At 36.8% G+C, this 26,344-nt stretch overlaps 1 protein-coding gene across 1 annotated transcript in view; it reads right to left on the minus strand.

Moving 5' to 3' along the window:
* Positions 1–26,344, minus strand: part of LAMA2 (laminin subunit alpha 2) — a 334,914-nt gene that overhangs the window by 45,233 nt on the left and 263,337 nt on the right. Inside the window, exons 37-43 of the mRNA XM_054514228.1 lie at positions 22,303–22,513; positions 20,724–20,840; positions 19,470–19,633; positions 15,864–16,002; positions 10,220–10,322; positions 4,127–4,243; positions 1,070–1,252 (exon numbers count right to left, since the gene is read on the minus strand). Coding sequence (XP_054370203.1) covers positions 1,070–1,252; positions 4,127–4,243; positions 10,220–10,322; positions 15,864–16,002; positions 19,470–19,633; positions 20,724–20,840; positions 22,303–22,513 — 1,034 coding nt within the window. The remainder of the gene's footprint in view (positions 1–1,069; positions 1,253–4,126; positions 4,244–10,219; positions 10,323–15,863; positions 16,003–19,469; positions 19,634–20,723; positions 20,841–22,302; positions 22,514–26,344) is intronic.

The raw sequence follows: 26,344 nt of genomic DNA on the forward strand, positions 1-26,344 counted from the left end.
TCTTACAGATCTGTTGGATCTACAACCTGCTGTAATGTAACCACACTATTTTAATCAACAACTACTTTTCATACTGTCTAAACTTGCATGCACCCAATGGGAATTGAACTGGGGCTCACACTTCTATCTCAGCTGATGAGCAATGGGGAACTTGCAATGGGCAGGCAGGGAAAACAGCCATTGGGATTAACTTCTTTCACTTGTACAGCAACATTGTACAGCAACAACTGGCAGAGGATATTTGTTCACAGAATGAGAATGACAGCCCCCTAAACTGTATGTTTTTAGGTGCCCAGCTTCATCAAGCTGCCAACAGTCCAGGGGCCCAGAATAGCTGAGGAATTAGCCCTTCAGTCATTTTCTAAAGACACTAGTTTTGTGGCTGTATACTCCTATATGAGACATGGTCTAGCAATCTACCATAAAATGTATTGTAATATAGAATTCATTTTTATCCATCCTAACCAAAGTGAAAATGCTAAAGTAATTGTCACATTTGATAACAGAATTCTTGGCAAAAAACCCAAAAAAAAAAAAGCAGATAAAACTCCATTCCCAGAATCTTCTTTCTTTTTTTCAGTGTCTTCAGTATTCTACCAAAAATAGTAACGTATATGAAAGAAGGCATGCATTTCTCCCAGGACTGATTATCTGATTGACTGAAGACAGATTTAGTATGAGGTATTTTTCTTGAATCAGGCAGTGAATTGCCAGTCAGAATCTTTGATTAGTCACCTCCTAAATACTTCAAAAAGTAATCTGAGGAACAAATCTATCCATTACACATGCATCCTGCTGACATTAGCTTTTCTTGCAACTACTAGCACTAGTCTTTAAGATTTAAAATTCTTTCCACAGAATCATTAGCTTTCAAAGGGACTTCTGGTCACTTTTCAAATATATAAGAAGCCCAGAAAATAGAAGTGATAGAGAGTCCTTTTATCCCAGCATACTGTAGTAATGCTATCTAAGTGAAATTCTGGAGTGTCTCTGTTTCATTTTGAGATACGAAATGAAAAGCACAAACTGAAAAAAAACCACCACCAAACAATCCGAAAAAAGATCTTACTGTTCTTGACTGGATCCTTCACAACTGCATTTGTTTTGGCCACATCATCTGTAAGTTTACTGTAGTTTTTTCTCAAGCCCAGGAGATTCCGATTGAGGTCTTTAATCTGGGCCAGGACATCATTTGCAGTATCATTGGCTTGTCTTGCTTTGTCTTTGGCTGCCTGCACCTTTACAGCTGTATCTGTAGGTAGAAAATGATAATGAAAATGATTGCCCAGAGTGCAGAACTAACTTTTTTTGAGTAAACATATATATCTGTGCTCCAAAAAACTCCACCTTTATTTCTGAAAAACCCTTCAAATACAACAGCACCTCAGAAATACCATAGAATCTTTAATAAACCATTATCATTGTCAGTTCTGACAAGAGAAAGAAAAGAGAACCCCGATTGCCTTTTCTCATCACATCTAAGTAGTTCCTCTTGGGTCATAATTAGAGGTCATGCACCTTTCTGGCTGAGTGAAAGCTAGAGTTACTGTGTTACTTGTCTCTATTTTTCCCACAAATTATTTTCAGCCACACCTTAAATTATGCCATCCCTGCACGTTTGTTTTTGTCCCACATGAGCTCTGTCTACCTCATTCTGAATCTTTCTGCTTTTATCTGACTATTATCATAGCAGGGACAGAAGAATTATTAGTTTAAGCTGCTCTCTGCTCTCTCAAATCCTTGAACAAGATATATGACAGGGTAATTTTCTCTCCCTTCCTCATTTGATCATTTTCCTGTTGGACAACTAATTTACTCCATTTTCTTATCCATGCCATTTATTTGCTCAGAATTTCATTCTTAATACTCATCTGCTTGTTTTTATGAGTGTCCTTGTGCCAAGAGTAAGCATCCTGTAATTCTAATCTGACAAAAGTTTATTACACTGCTAATGATTGCGTAATTCATATTACTTTTACTTGTTCCATATTTAGTATTCTGTGTCCTAAGGTTAACAGGCCTTAGAGGTCCATTTTGGTTGACTGAGACATCTATCTGTGATCAAGACAAATAACCATGTCAGTATCTTGACCAAAACCCAAGAAATGGTACATGATGAGCATGAAATATTAAACCATTTATTTTGTGAGTGCTGATTTCAAGGATTATTAAATCTAAACCAAAACTTTTCAGTTAGCTGGAATCTTAAAGCCACAAAAATGTACAAGATGAATAGTAAATTGTTTTTTATGCTAAGGTATTACTAGCAGTCTGAACCTTCTACACCATCAGAAATCAGACAGAATAAAGATTTTCTTCAGAGACTTTTCTGAAGGCGAAACTTCAGTTTATAAGGTGCTCATTGAAAAAAAATTCATAGCAAAATAAATTGATTCTAAACATTTAATTTTTTTAAAACATTCATTTTATCTTTCACTATTTGTTATAATGAAAGTGAGATATAGCTCCCTGTCCCTTGCTATCACAATGCAAAGGTAGCTAACATCCCAGGACTTTGGGATTTTAATGAGTATTACATTTAAAAATAAAAGCTGCCAGGAAATGACAAATGTGCATATGTGAAACACTAAAATGGTGGAGGCTAATGACTCAAGCAGTCGGTCCATTGGCAAAAGCAGCAGGTTGCTATGCTGAGGTCAGATAACTCCTAAATTAAGGGGAGGAGCAGAGTTTTGCATGTGTGGTGATGAAACCTTTGATTTGCATAAGAACAGCCCAGGTATCTCACCCATCACCAGAGGATGCCCAAAACAAAGCGACCATTGTCCAGCAAGGAGATTTTTTTTTGAGCCAGATTAGGAAAAAGGTAGATAAGAAGCAAATCCTGTGGAGCTGGGATAATGATGCTTTTTATCATGCCAATATCCTCCCTTACACCACTGGCTGTGGTGTAAAACTCGCCTGCCTGGAGGCGTGTGTGGGGACATTCACACACAGGCCTGGAGGTGTTCATCCCTTCTGAGAAGATGTCACTGGGGGTATGTAAGAAGTAAGAAGATGTCTTACAAGGGGTCATAAACCACCAAAAACCCCAGACTCAATTCTGGGGCCTTCCACCAGAGGACAGCATATGAGCCACAGTGCTGCATCAAACAGTGTAAAACTACCCTCCAGGGGAGGTACTTGGGAGCTCCCACCTGAACCTGAAGGTACCTTAACCCACTGAACTTTATGTTGTGTGGGGTTTCCCCCACCCTGGATGGATCAAGACTGTGACCATCACTTTGACCAAGGGACAGATAAATTGCAACAACCAAGTCTTGTTGATGGATCCATATGTGTAGTATCTTTCCTCTCCACTAACTCTCCTCTCCTTTTTATATTGTCAGATTTCTATAGTTAAAAACCAAAATGGCTACATACTTCCTTTCTACTGCAACCAAATGGTTCTAAAATTAACCTGCCATATTTATATGTATATATACATGTACATATACATCTACCTAGCTATCTATCTACACTGGTCATTCAATGTCATTTCACTCTAATCCACCCCAAGGGATCTATTAACAAGAACCTCAGTCACCCTTGCCTTCAGGGTGGGTCACAAGAGTGCAGCACTTCAGAGTCTATTGAGGAAAACCTGTTCCAGTTCCAAGCAATTTACAGGCTAAAAAAGATGTACAACAACATACAGTGGCTGGAAATGTTGAGAGTGGGGTAGAAAGGTGAGACAAAACCCAGCAAATTTCACCCTGCTTTTCCTGTAAAGTCAGTAAGATTTACTCTTCTTGGGTTAAACTACACTGGTGAAATTATAGTCTTTCCTTAAAGATTACCTTCAAAAAGACTTTTCACATATAAACAGAAGACTATTTGTCTCGGAGTGTATCATAATTTCTGATATCATAACTATTTTCTTTCAGAAACCCTCTGCAACCTGCAGAAGCATGGTACCTTTTACCATCCCAAAATTCTGACTGATACAATGTAAATATTTTCAGTTCAGTTTTCTCTCTCACATTGCTCACTGTTTTATAACAGCCAGTGGTCAAAGTAGACCCAGTGTGACACAGGCAAAAATTGATGAGACAAACGTTAAGTGATGGAAAAAGAAACAAAAGAGCTCAACTGAGTCAAATGTTGCAACACTTTTCCAACTTACCATTAGGAATGGCTGACAGCTTTCCTAAGGTTTCATTCAAAGCTCTCAAGAGAATGGAATTCTTCTCATCAGCATCTTTCAGCCTGTTCTGTGTGCTGTTCAGATCATCACCCCTTTCTATAAAAAATGCATATGATACAGAAGCTTTAACTCTTTATTTTCACTATCCTTTCTTTGCATATAATTTAAAATGCATAGTAACAAGCAAGCCATTTTTCATTATTATATCAAATTGTGTAAATAAGGAAGTCCAGCAGAACTTGTGGGGTTCATTGATGATCTTCTCCAGTTTCTTTAAGTTCCCTCCTTCCATAGTATCTAAATGCTTGAGTTCCTTGTTCTGTTATATATACTTAATATGGGTTTTTCAAAGGTGTGCTGAGGAAAGAACTTGTTATGATATGTTTTAGGCAAGTTCACACAATGATCCACTGATAGATTCAACAACTGTGATGTTAGTCATAGTTTTGATTCCTAGATTAAGCTACTGCCTTTCTTCTTAAGGTGGTTGCCTGAGCTGAATGTGTTGAATGTGGTGTGAAAGAACCAAGATCCATTAGGCCAGCTTGCTGTTGCAATTAGAGTGGCCAGAGCCTAGGTCTCTTGGATTTTCTCAAAGATGTTGACATAACATCCAAGGAAAAGACAAGATTCCTAACTGTCAACAAGAGATGAATACAGTAACATCAGATTTTTATGAAATAAACATTCTAAATTCTTTGGGAAAACACCCACCTAGTAAAAAACATGAATAGTTAAGAATTGGTTCAAATCAAAGGACCAGTGCAAATCAAAGGCACAGGTGTGTCATATTTAGTACATCACAGTTGAAACTGATGTCCTCATTTACAAGCAAGTTCCTATTTTTCAGCATTTACTTTAAATAAAAATTATGCAGGGCCCTTTGAACTGTATCCAGTCGAGCAATGCAACAATCTCAAAACTGAGATCCCAGCTAAGCTTTATGGCTATGGAAACTGACATGATCCCAAAATTCAGAAGTAAAATTTGACACAAAGAAATGCAGTTAATGCTTAAACTACTACTGTAGTGGGCATTTCTCATTATTCCTCTGTATCAATATGAAGCTTTTTGGAACAGACAGCTGGTAATTTCTTTCCTTAAAGGCATATCCTACTAGGAAACTAATTTAACATCACTGAGCTTGATAGCTGGAAGAGAAGAATAATTTGTAGAAAAGGAGTTCAGGATGACAAGCTATGACTGTGACCTTCAGGTATGTGACAGGTTATTGAAAATAAACACCTACATGGTTCACATTCCACAAATTCTAAAAAAAGTATGTTTTCTTAAAATTAGATGTGCAAGAAGCAATTTGTAAGGAGAAAAATCAAACAAAATTCATATTGCCTACAAGAAATTATTAATTAAATTTTCCAAGGCTAGAGCTGGCTGAAACAGCACATGGAATTTAAATGAGAACTATACTTTTGTTGTTAGACCTTTTGAAATGTCATTGACGAAGAAATCTGTTTGCTTTAAATTAGAGCAACACACAGGACTGTAGGAGTGCCTGGAGATAAGCCCTCACTCCTGCAAAATGCTCTGCAGAAGAAAGGGACATTTGTGTGAATTGTGAGAGGCACAGTTAACACTAGAATAAAGTTTGGAAGAATTGCATATATGATATGGTCACTCTTCTCCTTAAAAACAGCTTTATTTTTAAATGGCAGGTTATGTCCCCACTGCTGAAGGAGGCTACCTGTAACATGATGTTGTTAAACCAGGATGAATTAATGAGATTCTGGTCTTGTGTGCCTTGAGATTTTATCTGAGTTCTTTTCCTGTTAAAAAATAATAATTCCAAAAAACCTGCTTTTATTTCCACCATTTAATTCTGAAATTATGGTCTGCCTGATAATTTGGTATTTTTAGTGGAATGTTGGTGTTTATAAAATGTGTCAATATTTCTGAGAAGTTTGACTCATTTATGGTGGTGGTGTTCTAACTTTGTAACATACTTTTAACTAATCTCTTTTTTTCCTTTCTACTCTGCCTGTCCAGCATGCTAATTATCCCCCAGTTATATTTCTGAAGAATCATGTTTCCAGACTTCTCTTTACAGCTTTGTAACCATAGCAGCAAACTGTTTTTTATGGAATTTAACAAGGGAAGTTTCCCTAGAAATTCTGAAATTGAATATTGAGCCTCTACCTGTTTAGCATTTTTTCTTTTTATTCCTCAAATACAGTTTTACTGTGGGTAGGGGTTTTTTTAGTTACAATAATAAAACCATAAATAAGTGTTCCTAGGGAGGCTTTTACACAAGGGGAAGTGAGGAGATTTTATGTTCCATGTCATCTTTTCAAGGAAATTGTTCATTTTTCACAGAGATATTAAGTTTTGTTTTGAAGTAACTTCTTATCTTGTAATCCAGATGGCATCTTCACTAAGCACTGGGCTAATCTCTTGCATGAATCACAAACTGAACTGACTTCATGTCAGCTTTTCCACATCCTTTAATTATTAGCATTTATAAAAAAACTGTGACAATGATTTGAAGGCCCAAAATCCTCCAGATCCTCCAGCTGGGTGCTGAAGTTTGTCAAAATACAGGCAGCTACAATCTTTAGAGCCTGTCAGACTTGGAAGAGGTTAGTAGGTCTGCACTGAAAGATGCCAGGCACTGTCAACTCTCATTAAAGTGTAGGTTGAGTAGTATCATGAGAAATTTATCTCAATCCTGGTTTTTTCACTTGATCACCTCTGCACAAGATGCCAATAAATGCACTGTTCAAATCAGCAAAACTAGTCATGCATTGCTGAAACTAAACCCTAAAGAGTAAGCAGGAACCTGAAGGACTTTGCATGTATTGGCCTTTGCATTTGCTGGCTTGGTTAACTTGAACAAAGATTTTCAATTTCTGTTCATATTAAACAAAGCATTACAGGATAAAGCATCATCCCTTATTCCTCTGCATGAATGGAGTCAAATGAAAACAAACAATGCTGTGCACATATATTTCATCTTAAGATGAACTCAGGAATTTAGTTACTTACTGTTTATACAGTCATTTACGAGAGACACAGGGTTTTACAAGTCTCAGCAGATCACATAAATAGGTGACACTGGTTAATTGATGATGATGTGCCACCATCATGGTGGAACAAACATATAGAGGAACATAGTGGAAACAGGTATCTTTGGCAGTATGGACAAATGCAGTTTTTCCACATGAAACTGTCCAAGAAAACAGCAATGAGGCTATGCTACTAAATTCATGTATCCCAAAACCAGACTGAAGCTGGAAATCTACAAGGAGCAACAAATGCATCTATTCTTATTGACTGGAGACTGCAGAAATGAACTGACTGTTACACACATCCCTTTCTGTTATCTTTGCTTTACTTCTTCCAAATAGCATTCCTGCTCCCCACAGTCTCATCCTATAAAGAGGAACATGGGTCACAAACCGATTCTTTTTTTTTCTAAACCAAGCAAGATTTAGAAACTGGCATTAGGAGCAAACAGGAGAAAGAGATGTAACTAGAGAAATGCAGCTAATTAAGTTTAACTTTTTTAAAAAAGTACCTTCAGCACTGACTGCCATAATCTGGTGAATACAATATACCAGGTCAGCAGAAAGACCACTCAGAGGAGAATACACAAACAAGGGATCTATAAGCTGGATATGTTGCCTATCAGCTGGAAAATGTTTTAGCTAAAAATATTCACGTGTTGTCTGACAAGACACATCCCCCTCAAGTTGTCAATGCTTAAGCAAAAGAAATTACATTAGCAGAATTTCAGTAGCCACCTGACAGCAGTCTCTAGCTGGAGAGGAGTTTGTGTATCTCATTTTCACTTTTCATTGATCAGCAGCATTTTTACACTGATAGGCCAAATTTCAAAATTTCTTCCTAGCCACAGTACTACATATAGATTTTGCTTCTCCCACCAGGTTTATTCTTTCTAACTTCTAACCCCACAGAGAGAGAAAAAACTAAATCTTCATTTTAATAGCTTCTGTCACAAGCTTTGCTTTGTAAGGACTGTTTCAGCAGTCTTTGGTGGTAATATAAAACATTTTTATGATTAACAGCCATTTTATAACTCAGGTAATTGGCCACAAATCAGGGGAATGTCATAATGTAAGAAGAAAACACTCCCATCTCTATCACGGCTCAGACTGGATTTTTGGAGTGTATATTAGTTGAGTGGTTTATGGGTCTTCATTACTTAAACTAATGTACTTCCTGTAGTGCAGACAGAGAAATTTTAAGCTAGTGATTAGTTCTGTCTACCAGATCTTTATAGAGTGCCCACTAGCCAACCTGCACTTCCAGCTGAGACTCTGAAAGGGTGGCTTTATAAAGATTCTAAGAAAATACCTTTCTATTAGTTTCACATTGAACTCTCAATTTCTCTCGTGGGAAAATCAAGACATCCAGAAAGAATTAGTTCATAATACTAATAACACATGTTCTATGTTATTCACAATACTAATAATATCACTACTTTGGTGCAAAAGCAGAGTGGGGAATAGAAGTATGTCGTTGCATTTTCTTCTTACACATCTGCATTCTGGGCACAATTTTAACTATCTTCATGAGTCTAGCTGTGGAACATGGACATGTTTTATTAGATATAAAAAGGCATACTGTTCAAGTTTGGAATGTTTGTCTTTATGAAGCACTTTAAGGTGTAACAGAGAGCATTACAGAAAGCTCCATCTCATTACCCTTCAGTTTGGGGCAAAAACATAGACAAATATCTGATATGTGCATTTTAAGCATTGCTGCCTGCCTGCATTAAGTTTGCTTTATGAATCTTTAGACTGTCTGGACATTTCTTCTGAATTATGAAACTGTTATCAACTTAAATTTTCACTGGTACAACAGGAAAATAACTTTTTTTCAAAATTCTCTGCAGTAATTTATATTGTTTCAGGGTTAAATTGGACAATTGTGTGGACACAGGGAATTCACGTCCATCCTTGTAGAGATACCATTTTAATTTGTCCTTGAAAACAGGGCACTGTGCTTTACTCCACTGCACCTGCCTGGGGGGCACAGAGAGCTCTGGACTCCACTCTGAGGTGCTGAGTGTGCTCACTGGAGTGCTGTGGCAGGGGAGAGACTGCCTCACACAGCCATTTTAGTGTATTTTGTACACCAGCCATGACAAGCTGCAGCAGTTTGCATTCCAGAAAGCATCTCTATTTTTTTCCACTTCAGCCCTGCTACTGAAATTGCACACTGGCCTCTTCCAATAGTCTTGTGATTTTCTATAACATATTTCCTGAAATGTGTTCCTCCAGCCCTAAATCTGTACTGAATCTGGAAGTAGAGAATTGCAATAAAGAAGACCCTAAATATACACCCAAGATTTACTAGTAAGTCAGACACATTTCTTTCCCTCAGTTCGGCTACAAGAAAATAATAATGTTTTTCACTTGCAAACAGTGTATGACAATGAAATGCAATTAATGACCTTATGAAACATTATGCTTTATGACCTTATTAAACATTGTGTTTACTTGTTAACGAGTTCTGCAGTTGGAAATCATAGAGCTGCCAAAATTTAAGTGCAGTAAATAGCCAAAAGATGACTAAGGTGCATGGATCACCTCCTTTATGCTGTATGTTCTTCTTAATGTATCTCCCAGGGGGCAAAAGAGAATTTTGTATGCCAAAACATAGAAGGCAGGGCTCTATTATGAAAATCTGTCTTGTTTCTAATAAGAAACAAGTTTCTTATTAGTTTCTTAGTTTAACTAAGCTAGGAGGATGAGGAAGATTCATGCATCATCTCTGTGAAAAGTTTAAAACTCAGCCTTGAATATTTACTGTGTGCAATTTTTCTTGCCTTTATTGTAGTTAGCAAGAGAAGACCTAAATTCCCTTCTCCTCAGCCCTCTTGTCCAGGAAAAGGAGAGAAGGAACAGGAATTCCTGTATAATGCTTGGACATAAAAGAGGAGAATCTTCTTCATTGATACACTGTCCAATTTCAAATCAGGCAATGAATTCTAGTTTTTTCCTATATGGATTCTTCATACCAGAAGCACAACAGTCTCACAAAATATTTTTGCTCTATTTAGTGGGTCTGAATGCCATATACTGCACATACCTTTAACATCACTTTCTAACATCTTGGCTTCGTTAAGGACCCTGAAGCTTTTCTTGAGAGAGTTCCTGGCGCCATCCTTCAGGGATCCTTCAGGACCAGACGTCTGCAGACAGAGAAAAACAATGTGTCAAAAAAGAAAGTCTGAGGTCATAAAAGACATGTGATCATGATCTAAGTGAACAGTCACTTACATTTTACGTGCACATCAGTGGGCTCTGAATTACATCCCATAGCCATAACATTAGTCTAACAGAACTAAAATAAAAAAAATCTAAAATTTTCTAAAATTTTTTTTAATTGAATGTCAGATCCCCTTTGGAATATGAGAGATTACATCAATAAAGAAAGACAATGCTTACAGTATTAAAGAAACAGATTTGACTCTGAGAGCAAAACTGTCCAAAACCAACATACAAAATATATTTCAATTTAAATATGTATTTATTCTTCCAGCTATGGACAGAACACCATGAAATACAGTATTTCTCTCCAACTGCAGCTACAGAAACTTTAGAGGCCAGACTGGATCTGATGACTCTAATAATGACAACTGAGATTCATCTGTGGTTAAATTAAAGAATTATAATTGCTAGGTGAGTAAAGAAACAAGAAATAGAGTCTTAAAAGAAGGGTAAACTGCAGTTAATCTGAAAGAATTTTCTTACTAAGCTACCATCCTTCATCCTATCCTACCATCCTCCTATCCTACTTAAAGATCTTTCTCCTGAAAAACATCCATCTCTACCTTCAGTGCAGAGACTGATCAATAGCTGGAATGATTTTTCTAAATTAGATTAGTGTTTTCAGTCAGTAGAAAATGCTCCAGGTTCTGAACCACTTACTGCTCAGTTTGTAAGACTGAACTCAGGTCACACATCATACTGAATACATTTCTTTGAGAATACTCCTGACAGCAAGATAACATTCTGTATTAGTCATGGGTCATAGCCTTGTAACTGGTGTGTAATTAAGAAGAAGCTACTTTTCATTTTCCAGGGCAGATACATATACTCAAAAATTAACTGTGTGTCAATTAAATGACACAATTATTATTGCTATTCATCATTTTTATAATGAGCAAGCCCATAAGTGACATTTCACATATTGCTGAAGCTCTGATGTTTTTCAACGACACTGTAAAAAACATGTAGTGAACTTGCTGTTTCTCTTCTTTTAAAAATCTTAGAGAATGCTTTGGATACTTTCAAAATTCAGAACCAAGCTTTTTGTTAGGGGATATCTCACGGTATATATGTTGCCATGTCACAAGGATATAGCTATTAAAGAATTCCTATTTAGATGAGATGTAAATACAAGCTTTTATGTGACTTTAAGAACTAAGGCACACATCACTGCTATTTCCCAAGCTCACCTGAAATATTAAGCTATGTACACATTCCTTTCAACAACAAAAACATATATATTCAAAAGATGAAAAAAATTAGTTTCTTACAGATTTTCTCTACCACATAGTAACAAGCAGCACTGGTAACAGAAAAATATAAAAAAGAAAACAGGAAAAAAAAATCAAAAAACTGCCCAGTGAAGCAAAAGACTGCTCCTGAAGGAAGAATGTTTGGCTAGATTTTGTGACAGATGCACCTGTCAAATCAGATAATACTTTTAAATTTCTTCTCCTACTAGAAACAGAATCCAGAGTGTGATCACTCTGTGACCACAGACTTCAAAAATAATGATTGTTGTTGTTGTTATTGTTATTATTAGATAACTAGGCATGGCTGACTGGCTGTTGAAGCAGCTTATAGTCAATACAATGAAGTTTGAAGGCCAGATTTACAATGCAATACCAAGAAGTTCATCAAATCAGGGACAGTAATTGGGCAAGTGCTGACAATTAGTCAGAAACAGGTTTCAGCATAAAGTTAATACTAGAAGAGCCCTTTCAGAGAGAAATAAACTTGTACTAATTAAAAGCTTTATTTTAATTTTTTAAAAAACAATCTTGAAAATGAGGATTAATTAAGACATCTGATAGAAATGTACTTTTTTACTAGTTTTTCATGTGGTCCATGAGATGTCAAGTCATGAAGCAGTCAGTAATTAAAACCCGAACATTTTATGATTTTGTGTAAGGTGAGTCTGTACACTTGTGGCAAGCCTGGGTCACAGTGAACCACTTTATAATTTTTATAATTTATTAGGATTTCCAGCCAACAGACTTTGACGTTGTTTTCTAAATTGGGACAAATTCTGTTTTAAAAAAAAAAAGAGAATAAAAAAAAGTAAAAAAAGATTGTGATTCAAAATAAATTTGAAAATTGCAGGGTCTCGGGAATTGAATTTGTTCTAATTCTGTCTCTTCCAAAATGTCAATAATCTTTATATAGTACCTTCCTCTCCCTGTACCTTTCTTCATGGCCCCTACCCTCCCCATGAAAACCCTGTGTAGTTTGAACCTCTGCTTCATGTTCTGGCAGAAGTGGGACCATGTTATGTACCCAAACAGTGCTGTCTCGGTCATGGTTTAGAGGCATAAATGCACTGGGGCAGTGTTGAGGATCACAAGAACTTACATAGGTACAAGGTTTTTTAGGCTTAGTGCTAATTCAAATCAGTTAAAAATAGTTCTGCCTTGTTCTTGAATGATTTTCTTTTCCCATATACTTACATTGTGCAGTTTCCTCCTATGCAAGAAATAGGGTTACTCTCATTTCTCATTTCTACTAGTCCTGGAGATGGATACCAAAAATGATTTGCACCTCAGGACATCCTGCCAAGGATGTCTAGGCAGCTTTATGTTAGGAAATCTAGACACCCAACAGGTGCTGGGGCATTGCCTACAAAGAAAGTCAAAATCAAAGAAGAAAGCAGGACCCTAAACACTCAATGTGTCCCCTGTGCTTCTTACAGTCCCCAGCCTGTAAGTCCTTTCTAAAAAGCCTAAGAATAATCCACTTTTTTAGTATATAGTGTACAACTACTATTCTGATCTATGAGATAAGACCAGAATATGTTAACCTGACTCCTATCAGTTACTACCTAAGTAATGGAATGCTGAAACTGCCCGAATGCTAAAGATTTCTAATTTCTGATGAATTTATATTGCTTTCAAAGGAGAGAGCAAATCCATCATACAGACCTCAGGAGGAATTTTTGTGTCATATTTTTAATACATTTTTTCCAGTAATTTATCAGGCTTCTTGTAATCGCGATGGATTTTGAGCATCTTTTAATTCATGCTTTAGCAGCATTAGATTAATTTGAAAATTAAGTCATTTTCCCATTACAAACCAAAAACCAAAAAACCCTTGAGATATCACTAAGGTTCTTGTAAATAATTTGATCCAATGATGTAGAGGATAGAACCTAAAACCAAAACCTGTCCATACAGTCTCTGGTTCATACACCAGCTCATTGCTGTTGGGAAACCCTCATCCCCCTGCCCAACATTATTCCTGGTGAATAGGAAAGGTGAGGATCAGGGATGCAAAGTGAGCTACAGCACTTTTCTCCATTATCTATTCACAGCTGGAACTTGGAGTCTTTTACAGAAGACAAGCATCCACAGCAGCTCGCATACAGAAGAGAACATGCTCCATCTTTCAAAAGGAGGGAAAGACATGATCTCCATCATGTCACTGGGTCCCCAGAGCAACTTCTCAGAAAGCTGGCATTGCACTTTCTAGGGGCTTATGCTGCCTTCTAGGAGACCTTTTGAGCAATTGTGCTCCAGACAGCCCTGACTGAGGGTACATTCCTGGTCTTGTGCTGAAGCTCAGCTAAAAGCTCCCTGGGACCTCCAGAAAGTGAGACCCTGATTTACCTGGTTACCAGTTAAACTCTTCACCTAGGCAGAGCAACCATTCAACAGTCTTTAAATACAAACAAGGAAACAGAATGAAGAAGTGATGACTGTAGTTCACAGCTGGCATATTTTTAAAATCTGGCTCAAAACCCTCAAATGAACATATAAAAAATAACAGCTAAATCTATCGCTCTGCAGCAATTTGATGGCAAACCACCAATGACCTCTATATCAAGTCAATCACATTTAAAAGGCATCTCAGCTGCCTCAATTTTCTTCTTCATCAACTAGATCCCCATTTCACATACACTGCTCATAAAAAAAACCAAGCTCCTTCTAATGAATACATGCAAAGTAGATGCTGAAAGCATCACCCTAATATTTCCATCTCTTTCCTTGCTACTCACTTGCTTCTATTTACATCATATCATCCATCTTGACCTCCATCACTTAAATTATCAATCCCCTTTCTCTCTATGCTATAATCACCCAGTGATATATATACTTTTGTCATCATCCTGTAATTGCTAGCTTTGTTTCTTTATTGCTCTATGTGTCTTTTTTTTCTCCTTTTCAATCCCTGAAACAGCTGCCTGTCTCACTCATTCCAAGTTGTCAAAGGAGAAAAAGACATCACATATTAAATCTTAATGAGAAGGAAAAAACAAAAAGGCCAGGCCCTTATTTACTTCTGTGGTGTAATTAGGCATTCTGGTGAAACAAAGAACTTTTTACAGAGAACTAGCACATACTAATGTGTGGGGTGATTTTATTCATTAAGAGAGAAATACAGTAGTTAGTGTTATTTGAAGAAGCACTGAAAACGTAAACAGCCTACAAATTTTTGGGCAGTGGCTCCTTCACTTTATCCCTCTGATGAATACAGAGCTTCACAGCATGTGATTCATTTTGCTATTCTCATGATGCATTGGACTGAAGTAGTTCTCTGTAAGCTACCTTTATTCATGTACATTTATTCATGTACAAGTGCTGTAACTACGAGTTGTTTCTGCTCATCTACATGTTTCTATATCAAATATAAGTTCTGGCACTCTCATATTATACTGTCACTGCCTCACATTTCTGTATGCATGTGAAGGGCATGCCAGATGGTCTCTGACCGACTCCCGCAAATTAGCCACTAACTCCTTTGATATCTGACCTAAAAGATAATTTTGGCTATGCTCAGAATGTTTTCTGCTCACAGTATAAACATCAAAGAGCCAAGATCCTCATTGTGACCCAGGGTGGAAAGATGACTTTACCTTACAATCCTATTTTTAAAAGTTCTCTTCATTTTCTCTGGAAATTTACAGGTGCTACCTCATAGTGAGAATAAGATTTCTCTGCAAAAACCAGTAGAGGTCACAAAGTGAATAAAATTTCCACTCCCCTCCTACAATTCTCCATTTCTAGAATTCTGGTCAGGTGCATGCAGTTCATCTGATGTGCAGAGAAGTGCCTCCAAACATTTTTAGGGAACGAAGTTGAAGAGTTAATTAAGGTATGGAGTTCTTCATATTTAATGAATGTATTACCCACATCTAAACTTGCACTATTGAATATCAGATGGCTCCTGACTCAAAGCTGTTGGCTTGAGCCATACACAGGGACCAAAAAGTGGAAGACAGAAGGAGGAAAGATAGTAAATAAAATGGGGAACAAAAGTAAGGATCATGAGTTAGGAACAAATAGGGACTGTCTGAAGGTACATGTAGCTCTGACAGAGGCATAGCTTTCTGATCACAAAACCAAGAATGTTTGATGGCACAGGTCTTCACATAAAGTTTTAAGATGGCAAAACATGGATCTGGGATCACACGTAGCACATTCCACAAAAAATCTAAACCTTCTTTTTAATGTATTCATTTTCCTTACCTCTTGCATAGCTTCATTTGCAAGAGCCTTGGCTTCCTTGGCAACTCTTTCAGCTTCATCTGTGGAATCCTTGATGTTAGTATAAGCATTGAAAGCACGTGTGGCATTGAAAGAGAGGTTTTTTGCTTCAGTAAGGATTCTGTTGGGATGAGAAAAGTAAACACAGCATTAAACCTGCTGCCAGAGCTCAACAGAACAGAGTATCCTACATTTTGAAACAGCCTGTATTTCTAAGGCTATTTCTAAGGTGTTTAGAGAGCAACACTACATTTGAGATTTTAGGAGATGTGGCATCATGTGTTTAACGGAATTCATATTTCATCTGGGCAGAAAGACATAAAGAACAATGTTCACTAAAAGAGAAGTTCTGTGAGATAAAAATAGACCAGACACTGAGAAAAGATAGCAGCGTGCTTAATGCTCTAATACAAGTAACATATTCATCATGTGGGTTTCTAGGCAATGTGCTGAGCCAGGCAACTTGAGGAAACTTGCACTGTATGAACATGAAGTATCATCACAGACATGTTTTAAAGTAGAATCTCTGAAAAATTAATTTCTTGGTCTGGCTGCCAAACACAGAATTGCTAGTTTTTAAGGCGATCTTACAGTCTAAAACAAATCCTAAATGTTAATTTTGCTGACCAAAATGAAAAATATAGGCAGTAATGCTTCATATTGAACGTGATGTTCAATTTACATGAAATACTCCATTCTGATAGCTATAAATAGATTAAATACAGTTAGTACATGCTGGTGCAGAGACAGTGTTCAGCTAGACTCCTTCCTAGGGAAATTTCTAGTCAGCAGGCTGGGGAAATAACTTTTCTTGCACTCTCTCTGTATGATATATTAAAACATTTTCTACAAAGAATTTCTGCACCTAGAGAATGAACTTGAAGACAACTATCTCAGTAGCCTTTATGACCAATGCCTATGTTGATTTTAAGAATAAAGTGTAAATTGACTAAAATGTCCACTTGAACTGGATAAGAATGGATCTGAACTTGGATTTTTGCCTCTCTGGGAAATTCTCTAGCCATGCAGGTGTATGGCAATATGAGAGAGACAGAGATTACTCCTGTTGGACCTGTTCCAGCTTGTATAAACTAGTCATTAAGTCAGTGTGTGTGTAAGAAAGGACAATTCATCCCAGTAATTTATCTGTTCTCTGCAGAACTGTGACAGCTGGGCTCTGATCCTCACATCAATTACTCACTGATTTCTACAAAATGCCACAGAAAAGACAAAGTGGACAGAAGATATAGTCCCTGGATTCAACATGTAGCTAATAGAGGGAGAGAGATTCCCTTTAGGTTACTGCAGAAACTGCATGACTGAGCTGCCTCTGCATCATCCTTGGAAAAGTGAATCTCTTTCCTCAACTATGGCTGGAGCTCACTAGGCTACCCCAAGTTTCTGTGATACTCTATTAACCAAACGCAGAGCCCAGAATAGCTACCTAGCAAGTACCTCAAGAACTGCTTAGAAACATGGTTCAAATCCTTTCCAGCTAGGAAAACCTAAACTGAATTTGCCAAATACCAATGGTGCTTACTCATGAGCAGGCAATTAGCCACAAGGGAGAAGCCCATACCAATGCTTCCTTGTACACAGCAGAAATAACAATTTTTTCCTAGGGTAAGTTCATGAATGGTTCCATGTTCTAACACTCAAGAGAACATCCTCATTGTCAATCAATATATTATTAGAATCCTTAGAGGGTGATGGGAGAGACAGGGCTCTCCCTCTACCTCTCCTGTAAGAAGAAACAGTAATTGAGATCACCAAATTTAGAATTGTCTGAAAGACACTCAAGTGCCAGTTGTGTAGATAGATACACTTTTTAATTCCTCAAACTGATAGAGACTGTGTATGCCTGTAAAGTACAACTATTTCTTGTCAGTGCATGAAGTAAACAGCTTTATCCTGATTACACAGCACCACAGTATTTCTTTGTCCTTTGAAGATGTGTATCTTCATGTATCGCATGAAGATATTTGAAGATATGTATCTTCATATGTATCACATTAGAAATTTTAACTTTGAACAACCTGCCTTTAGACATAATTTTTAATGTCCTTGGTTCTGTGGAATTTACTGTCTTTTTTGAGAATCTGAGGTTGATATCTGGATCAGACATAGGTATGCATAGTGCTGTTACAACATCTTAAACACTACCTTAAGCTCCTTAAGACCAAGCTGTCACCTACATTAAGACAGAAGCACATACAAACACCCATAAAAAGGTCTCTTTTGAATAGTTAAAAAGCTATGTCTCAAAGCATGTCTTGCCAATATTTGACTGGGACGCAAAATCTTTTTTGTCTACATTTTCTCTCTTTCTTAGTTCCTTCACGACAACCTTCCATGTATTCAGATATTTATGTGTGGTTGGGTGTGACACTAAAGTCACTCATTTTCAAATTCATTTTTACCCAGGAAACCACAGCTATCATTATTTTACGCACACCTTAAAACATGTATTACTGGGTATCTACAGTAGTGTAACTACACTGTAAATGAAGGCAGTAATTTTGAAAGTATCAGAGCTAATTTCCTGTCTTTTCCTCAAAATTACAGATGCTGGTAAGAAAAAACTGTGTTAAGCATCTGCTCACAAGTCTTTGGGATATTCAAGTCTTCAGGTAGTATCTAAAAGATAGAAGCAGCAAAAAAGTAGCATATTCTTGATGTTTAAAGAATAATACTTTTTTTCATGCAGTGCTTTTATAAAGTAATGAAACTCTGAAGCTGGTGCTGGGGACAGGTCCAAGAGGCAAAATATCCATGGTCTCTTTCTGGGTATTACTATTGCAAATTACACTTACTATTTACGGCTTGGTTTCCTAAGTGCATAGAATGCAATAAAACAAAAGACACCCCTCTCTTTTTCCCCAAAAATTCCCAAAAAACCAACAAAAGCTTGTTTTATATTCTTTCCAGGAAACTATTTTCATGATGAGTTATATAGCATCATTCTTCTGAAAGAGAAGTCATATGTGGTGACATAAATGAAGGGCATTGCCGTTTTTATATTCAGGAATATGATAGTGGTAAACAGAAACTGAAGTTTCTGTTCTTGGGTTTAAGTATTTTGGTCCAGGACACCTACTTTTTTGGGAGAGAGTTTTGAAACTGGTAGAGAAATTACTGTCCATCACTAAGGGGGACTTCTGACAGTAAACAATTTAGCAATTTAAAAATTACAATAATAGTCTCCTACCAAAATGGTCATCTTAAAAAGGAAAATATTACTTGTTTTTAACAAATGCACATGAAAATGTGTAGGGAGCTCTTTAAGAAGAATTGCTATTTTTTTCACAACATAGCAGCAAGCATATGATAAGTTAAACTGTGTTATCAGTGCATCTGAGGGCACTTCTTGCTGTCCATGCAGCCTATAAGAATCACAAGATGTAGGAAACTGCTTACAAGAGATACATAAATTGACTAACTCAATAGTTGTACACTTGTAGATGCCACTGCTTATTTGCATAGCCCCAGTGACAGATGTCAAAGAAGAGGAATGCCCTTCAAGTTCTGTGAAGCAATTTTGCAAACCTGCTTCATGATTTTAGCATTACCAGTGAATGTCTGCCTTACCCATCCAGCACTGCAGATGATTCATTCAGCTGGCCCGCATGGTTCTCAGCTTGCAACACCTTTTCTGGAAGCATCCTGTCATGAATTTCTTGTGATAAGTCATCTATTTTGTCTTTCAGCTGATCAGACATTGGCTGTATCTTATTTGCAACACCTTCCACATACTGAAAATGGCAAAAGAAAAGCCTTTGAATTTCTGATTGCTAGCATTCTGTATCTATATATCAGGGTGTCTCTTCTTTCCTTGTGGGCTATTATCTTAACTTACCCATGCATTAAAATTTCAGGGAACTAGTATAGAATGAGTAACAGCAATGGCTGGACTGGAAAGAAGAGAGGAGATAAACAATATTCCAAGAGCTACTCTTGAGCTTAGTAGAAGCTTTTCTTTTATAATTAAAGAATTGCATGGTTTAAAGCTTATGGACTAATTTGGATTTGTTTCCTAAATGTAGATGCATGTATAGCTATATTAAATTGCTGCTGTGCTCCACAGTAATAACTATTAAGTGGCAGAAGTTTCATGTTTCGGGACCCTTTGAGTGGATACAACATCTTTTTGCTTATTAAAACTTCTCAGTAAGAACTAAGTTTTTTGAAGACTTGCCATTCCTGTTCCAAAAAGCTGTTTCACTGTGTCTCCTTTTCCACTTCTCCAAAGAGCATTTTTCCATTTATTATGGCAAGCTGCAATGATACTTCAAGATAGCTTTTTTTTTTTTTGTAGATACAACACTGATCTCAAACTCTGTTGGCAAAACTTTTAAGGCAGAATTTTCAAAAATATTATGTAAAATGAGATTTCAATCCTCTCCCTGATCTGTCTAGACTTAAAATTGTGGCCACAGGCAAAAAATTATTTCTGAAGCTTCCTTCTGATACACAGTTTTTGTGCAGACAAATCTATACCGAGATTACAGAGTTGCAGTGAGACTGTGAATGGGTCTGCTGCATCTCTAATTCTAGAGATAAAGTTAGTACCACAATCAATACTACATTTATAAATGGCAGAATCCCTAAAACATTGTGACCTAGCTCACATGCAATCCAAGGATCACTTAAAACTCCAAATTATTAATTTTTATACACTAGACTAGCTTTTCTGCTATACAGCAATGGAAAAAAAATATCCCAAGTAAAATATTTCAATATTGATAAATACAATGAAAAACTAAGTTTACTTTATTAATCTATTTTGCTTCCATAATGATGTTTTGTTGTACTAATTCTCTGGTAAGGATGATAAATTCTCACCTCTACAGCTATGCTGATGTCATTTGCAAGTTTATTGGCTTCATCAAGGACATCATTCCCTTCCTGAAGGGTCTTTTCAACATCTTGTCTGCCATCTTCTACAGCTTGCTTCCTTTTCTATAGGATGAGTTCAGACAAAGAAAAAGACAAGTTGTTTACTAGAACAGTTCAAATGCCAGTACCTCAGTACAAGACTGCATTTTGTCACCATGCCACAATGCCCCTTCTGCAACTCTCTGAACTCTCAGAGCTGAGATGGTGACAAGAATAAAGCACATGTAAGGTATCTTTCCTTTGTCCTCCCATTCCCAGCTGTGTATTGTCCTCCCACATGGAAAGGTTTTGTTGCTCTCTAACAGAGGTAATGGCTGAAGTACTACTGCAAAACAAACCAGAAAGTTACAAATCCTAATTGTTACCCAGATGTGTAAGTTCCTAATTTTGTAAATCACCTCTGACAATGAATGAAAAATTTATAAAAATATTCTGCTGCTTTCCTACTTCCATCCACTGGTACTTCATCAACTGCTGAACGCAAAATAAAAGGTTTGGAGTAACCTAAAGATTTCTGGTTTTCCAATTAGTAAAACTACTGCATATTGTGTGGTAAGGATGGACTTCTGAATAAAGAATTGGCAATTTCCTGTGCAAGATCCATTGAGTATCACAGATTAGTTTGACAGGAAGCCATAGTAGCCTTGTGGGCAGGACTGCTGGAAAAGCACTCTGCTACAGTGATGCAGAGAATATTTTTTAAACTGAAATAGCAGGTAATTTCTCCAACCTTTACCCATCCACCATTGAGAAGAAAATGCACAGAACAGAGATCGCCTAAATTCGTCAGACCACTGCATTTCCTTAATTCAAACAAGCACTGAAATCTCTGCTGTGAACGGAGGTCTCAGAACTCTAACCTTATACTGTACTTGAGGTGAAAGCTCACTGAGATACAGAGCTGAAACATTCATCTTCATTAGGGTGACTCTGCTCTTTATGTCTTGGCTAAATGCTTGTTAATGTACAGTATAATATGCTCTTTAAGTCTCTGCAATTTAAATTAAATCACAAGCAGACCCCTCTTCTATGAGAGAGAGATCATTTATAACAGCTACTAACTACCGAGGATAGAGTTTGATTTATTACTCTGTAATATCCACACACCCCCTTCAGTCTTCTTCCCAGGGGTTGGAGAGGGAGATGAAAGGGTACGTTTCCTAGAAGCAAATATATGACAGCAAAGATTTTAACAGAACTCCTATTCAAATATTGAGCTCATGCTTTGAATTTTACATGACTATTTATACTGGGTTGAATTTAATTTCCCACAGAATAATAAATCCAGTGTACCTTCCACAAAGTAGATGGTATTATTTCAATAAAGCAGGGGAGTAATTCTGCTTTTGAAAGCCAGTGCACTTCCTCATTCTGAGGAACACGTTCCCTTTAAATTACATTAGATATAGTTAGATTTTTATAATACTTTTTTTGGCTTATATTTTTGTTTCAATATTTAATCATGCAAAGGTTCCATCTTTAATCAGAATCAAAGTAATTGAGGATAAAACCTGTCAGCACTCACCTCCAGCATGGTCATATTTTTTTGGTTGACTGCAGATAAACGATCGGCCTCCCAAATTTTACTTGCAGCTTCTTTTAGCAGATCTTGAACATCAGCAACTTTGCTTTGGTAGTCTGCTAGCTTGTCCCGGACCTCATTTTTGAGATCCTCATTTTTCTCACTGGGCTCACCAAATAATTTCTTCACCTTGTCCAAAAGATCTTCTGCATTCCTGAAATACATTGCCACCTATGAAGACACTGAGTTCATATTCCCTACACCAAATAATCTGAATAGTCTCAATAATAAGGAAATGAAATAGAAGAAAAGGAAATTAAATTAAGTCTCAAAGTAATTTTCAAGATGACACATGCTTAATAAAGTGAAAGGACAGCTGTTTCTAAGCCCTCTCTTAAAAGAGGTTTTTAAATTCCACTAAGATCCTATTTGTGAAGCAGAATATATTCAAATATTCTCCTTTGAAGACTATTTTTTTAATTAATTTTTTTGGTTAATTTCCATTCTTGAGATCTGATCGGCAAACTGAAGTTTTCTGAAACATTTCACCAATTTCAAGTTGTCTTGAAGCAGACAACTGCTTTAGACTAGACAGTCAAAAATTGTAAATTCTTTCTGGTGAAATTAAAAAAAAACAACAAACCTAGATCCTTGGATTTATGACTTCCAGTAGTCAAAAAAATTTTGCTTATCTAAAATACACTCTGGAGTATTTTTATTGGATTTTGCTGACCCCAGTTTTAAGGGAATGGAGTACTGTCATCTGCCTGCCTCAAATCAGTTTCACCAAAGGCAACACCACTGTGTTAATCCAATGATATGTCAAGGGCAGGAAAAAAAAAAAAAAGTGGCACCTCAGGCACTTCCAAAATGATGCTTTAGAGATAAGAAAAATCCTAAGTAAACAGGAATATGTAGGATAGATAATAACTACGGAAGAAATTTATCACTCTTCCACCAAGGACAGATTAAGTTTTTCTTCCTGTTTCATTATGCCAAAGTGTGGAAAGCAAGAACTGTATTTTCTGAAAAAACCCTGCAATTTGGCCTGCCTGTAGTCAGTTCCATTAGGAATCTTCTAAAAATAAACATATAAATAAATGCACACCAAAAAGATATGGGCAAGGAGGAAAAGATATGCTGACACTGGACATAATTTAGATGAAGAGTCTGAAGTGGAGCCAAGGGAAGTCAAATTGTTATCTTAGTTTTGAGATTTTCTGAGTTTTTTTTCCCATCAATTCTGCCTTTGGTTTTGATGAAAAAAATTATTCACATATTGAATTCACAACTTCTGAGGACAAAATATTTAATCAAAAACTAAATTCCAATATTGACACCCTGTCACAGAAGTGTAAAAAGGAATTCAGGTTTTCTCTCATACCTCCTCCATTATTCTTCTATAAGAAGCTCCTGTCTTACACTTCTGGCAAATTTTGACACCCATATGACACTGCAGTACTGGAGGAAGAGTATGAAACAGATGGATTTTCCTTTTATTCCCTTGCCTCATAGCACAGTTCAAACTACTTATCTGTCCAGTAGTCTACCTCAAAACTCTCCCTTGCTGCCCCTAAGATAGCACTTTCATACTGATCTGTTGAGCATTTTCCCTCTGCTCTTTCTAATGAAGTATGAGGCAATCTGTTCCATGTAATCCCTTGCTTTAGAACTTTTGTGTGACTGAACTGTGCCACATTTCTTGAAATACTCTCTTGTACGCTTAAGCTGTGCTACTTTCACTAGAAGCTATCCTGGAACAAGAATAAAACTATACAAAATGCTTTAAGAATAAAACTATACAAAATGCTTGAAGTTTTAGAAGAAACAATCACAGATCTGGCCTAACACATGGAATGCTGAATGGTCTGGACGCTCAAAACGAGTGCAAGAGAACAAACAAGATTAGAAACTCATAACAAAATGATTAAAACCCATTAACTGCATATGAGAGCCTAAATATGTTAGAATTGCCCTACCAGCAGAAGGAGAAGAAATAAGGATTGTAACATCATGAATAGCATGTATAAGGTGACCAACTGTCCCATGTCTCTTCAAAAACAAAGATAGAAACATCAGGAAGCAATGTCAAATCATAGGAGGCATATCTTCCAACACTGCATGGCTGAGTTATGCAATTCATTCCCCCAGGAAAGTGGATGATAGAAATTCACAGAGGTTCAGAAGCCATCAGACAAATTAGTGGAAGGAAAAGTCACACAAAAATAAAGCTACTCAGCATACTAAACAGAAAGAAAGAATTCTGGCTCACAGCATCCCTTGATAGCAACTCAGTGGCATCTGAGAAAACATGAAGGAATGTTATAAAATAGTGAAAGATATACTTCATAAATATTAAAATCGTGGCACTTCAGAACAGCAACTGGTGTATTTCTCTATATGCTCTTTTAGAGAGAAATTATTATAACTAATATGCCATTTCAGTACCTTAAGGCAATAAGAGCCTGGATTTGAAAAATTTGAAGGAAAATAAGGGAAAAACCTGCATATGTAAGAGAAGCTTTGCCATCTATGGAAACAAGAAAACTTTACTTCATTTCTCTTCTTTATTTAAGTTTTGAGAATTCACTGAAAACACAGCAGAGAATCCACTGAATCTTGTCATTCTGTTCTCGGACAAAATTCTGAAAACAGAATACAATCACTGACAAAAGACAACTCACCAAAGTGTAAGCACCTCAAAGTGATCATGAGGCTTGCAAGAGCCTTACTTTATTCAAAAGTAACTATGTCAAATGGGTCTGCAGAGAGTACACACATGTGTGGAGCGCAGAGATCCACATCCATGCACCTGTACCTCCAGAGTTCTAAGAATGATTAATTTTTCTTCACTCTTCTTCCTTGCAGAGTGTATCCTGTCCTCCATGTTAATACACTATTTAAAGAGTTTTATATCATTTTCCTTCATTAGGCATTTTCAGAAAACAACATCTCTAGGGTCCTTTCCTCCCTACCCTGTAATGCACAGTGACTAATTTACCTTCTGTTGAGTTGGCTGCCAAAATTTCTTGGATCTCAGTGACTGCTTATAAAGAGGTAACCCTATCCTTAAGATAAACCATAAACTTTATTTGAAATCAATGAATATATTCATGTATCCCTTAGTATAAAAAGTATTCCTATACAGAGAAATTTAAAAACTCACTTTGTACATTTCAGGAAGAATGAAAGATGGAGAGAAATTCTGTCCCTCAAAAAACACCTACTGCATTTTCTACTCTAGTTATTGGGCTAGAGTAGGAAATTATTTCATTGTAGTCTGACAGTTTCATGTCAGCTATAGCATTTGAGGACTAATAATACCTTGTTTGAAAGGCCCTTCTCCAGCCAGTCCTAAATTTGCAGGCAGCACTTTCAAAGGTTTGGCTAAATTTTTCTCATCTCAACTTTTTACTGGTTTATTTATTTGTGTGAGTAGAGAAGGCATAGAAGAGACTCAGTGAAATCAGATGAAAAAGCAATAAAACATTGCTCACAAATAAGTTTGCAATATATTCTTTTTCAAGAGAACAGAAAGCAGAGCTATCAGTTATGGGAAGAAATACTGCACTAGCAGGATTTCCAGAAAATGATCTGGTTTATAAAGTCTAAGATAGGCGGTGCAAATCTGATTCTAAACTGCTTGGAATTCTCAGCTAATTTTGTATTCCATTTACGTCTCCTTACAGTATGCACACACCTGATAACTGACATTTTCAGGCCTGCATAATTCTATCCCAGACAGTTTTTTGATCCATCACAACTTCAATGGACCGTGTCCCTGCTCAGCTGGATTCCCTGCTAGATGTTTGCACTGGTGAAGAGCTATGCAAAGTCTAACTCTGGAAATATGCCTGGTCTTACTCATATAGATGTAACAAACTACCAGAATTTTTAACTTCAAGCCAAGTATTTTTTTCAGTCAGGAAAGTTTTCAGCATTTGGCATATTGCTTTATAAACAGCTGCCAATATAATTATATGTATACATTTATTTACAGATAATTATATAACCAAACAGCAGGCTTGTGAACTATGCCACAGAA

This window comes from Molothrus ater, chromosome 3, assembly GCF_012460135.2.
Source record: "Molothrus ater isolate BHLD 08-10-18 breed brown headed cowbird chromosome 3, BPBGC_Mater_1.1, whole genome shotgun sequence".
NCBI lineage: Eukaryota > Metazoa > Chordata > Aves > Passeriformes > Icteridae > Molothrus > Molothrus ater.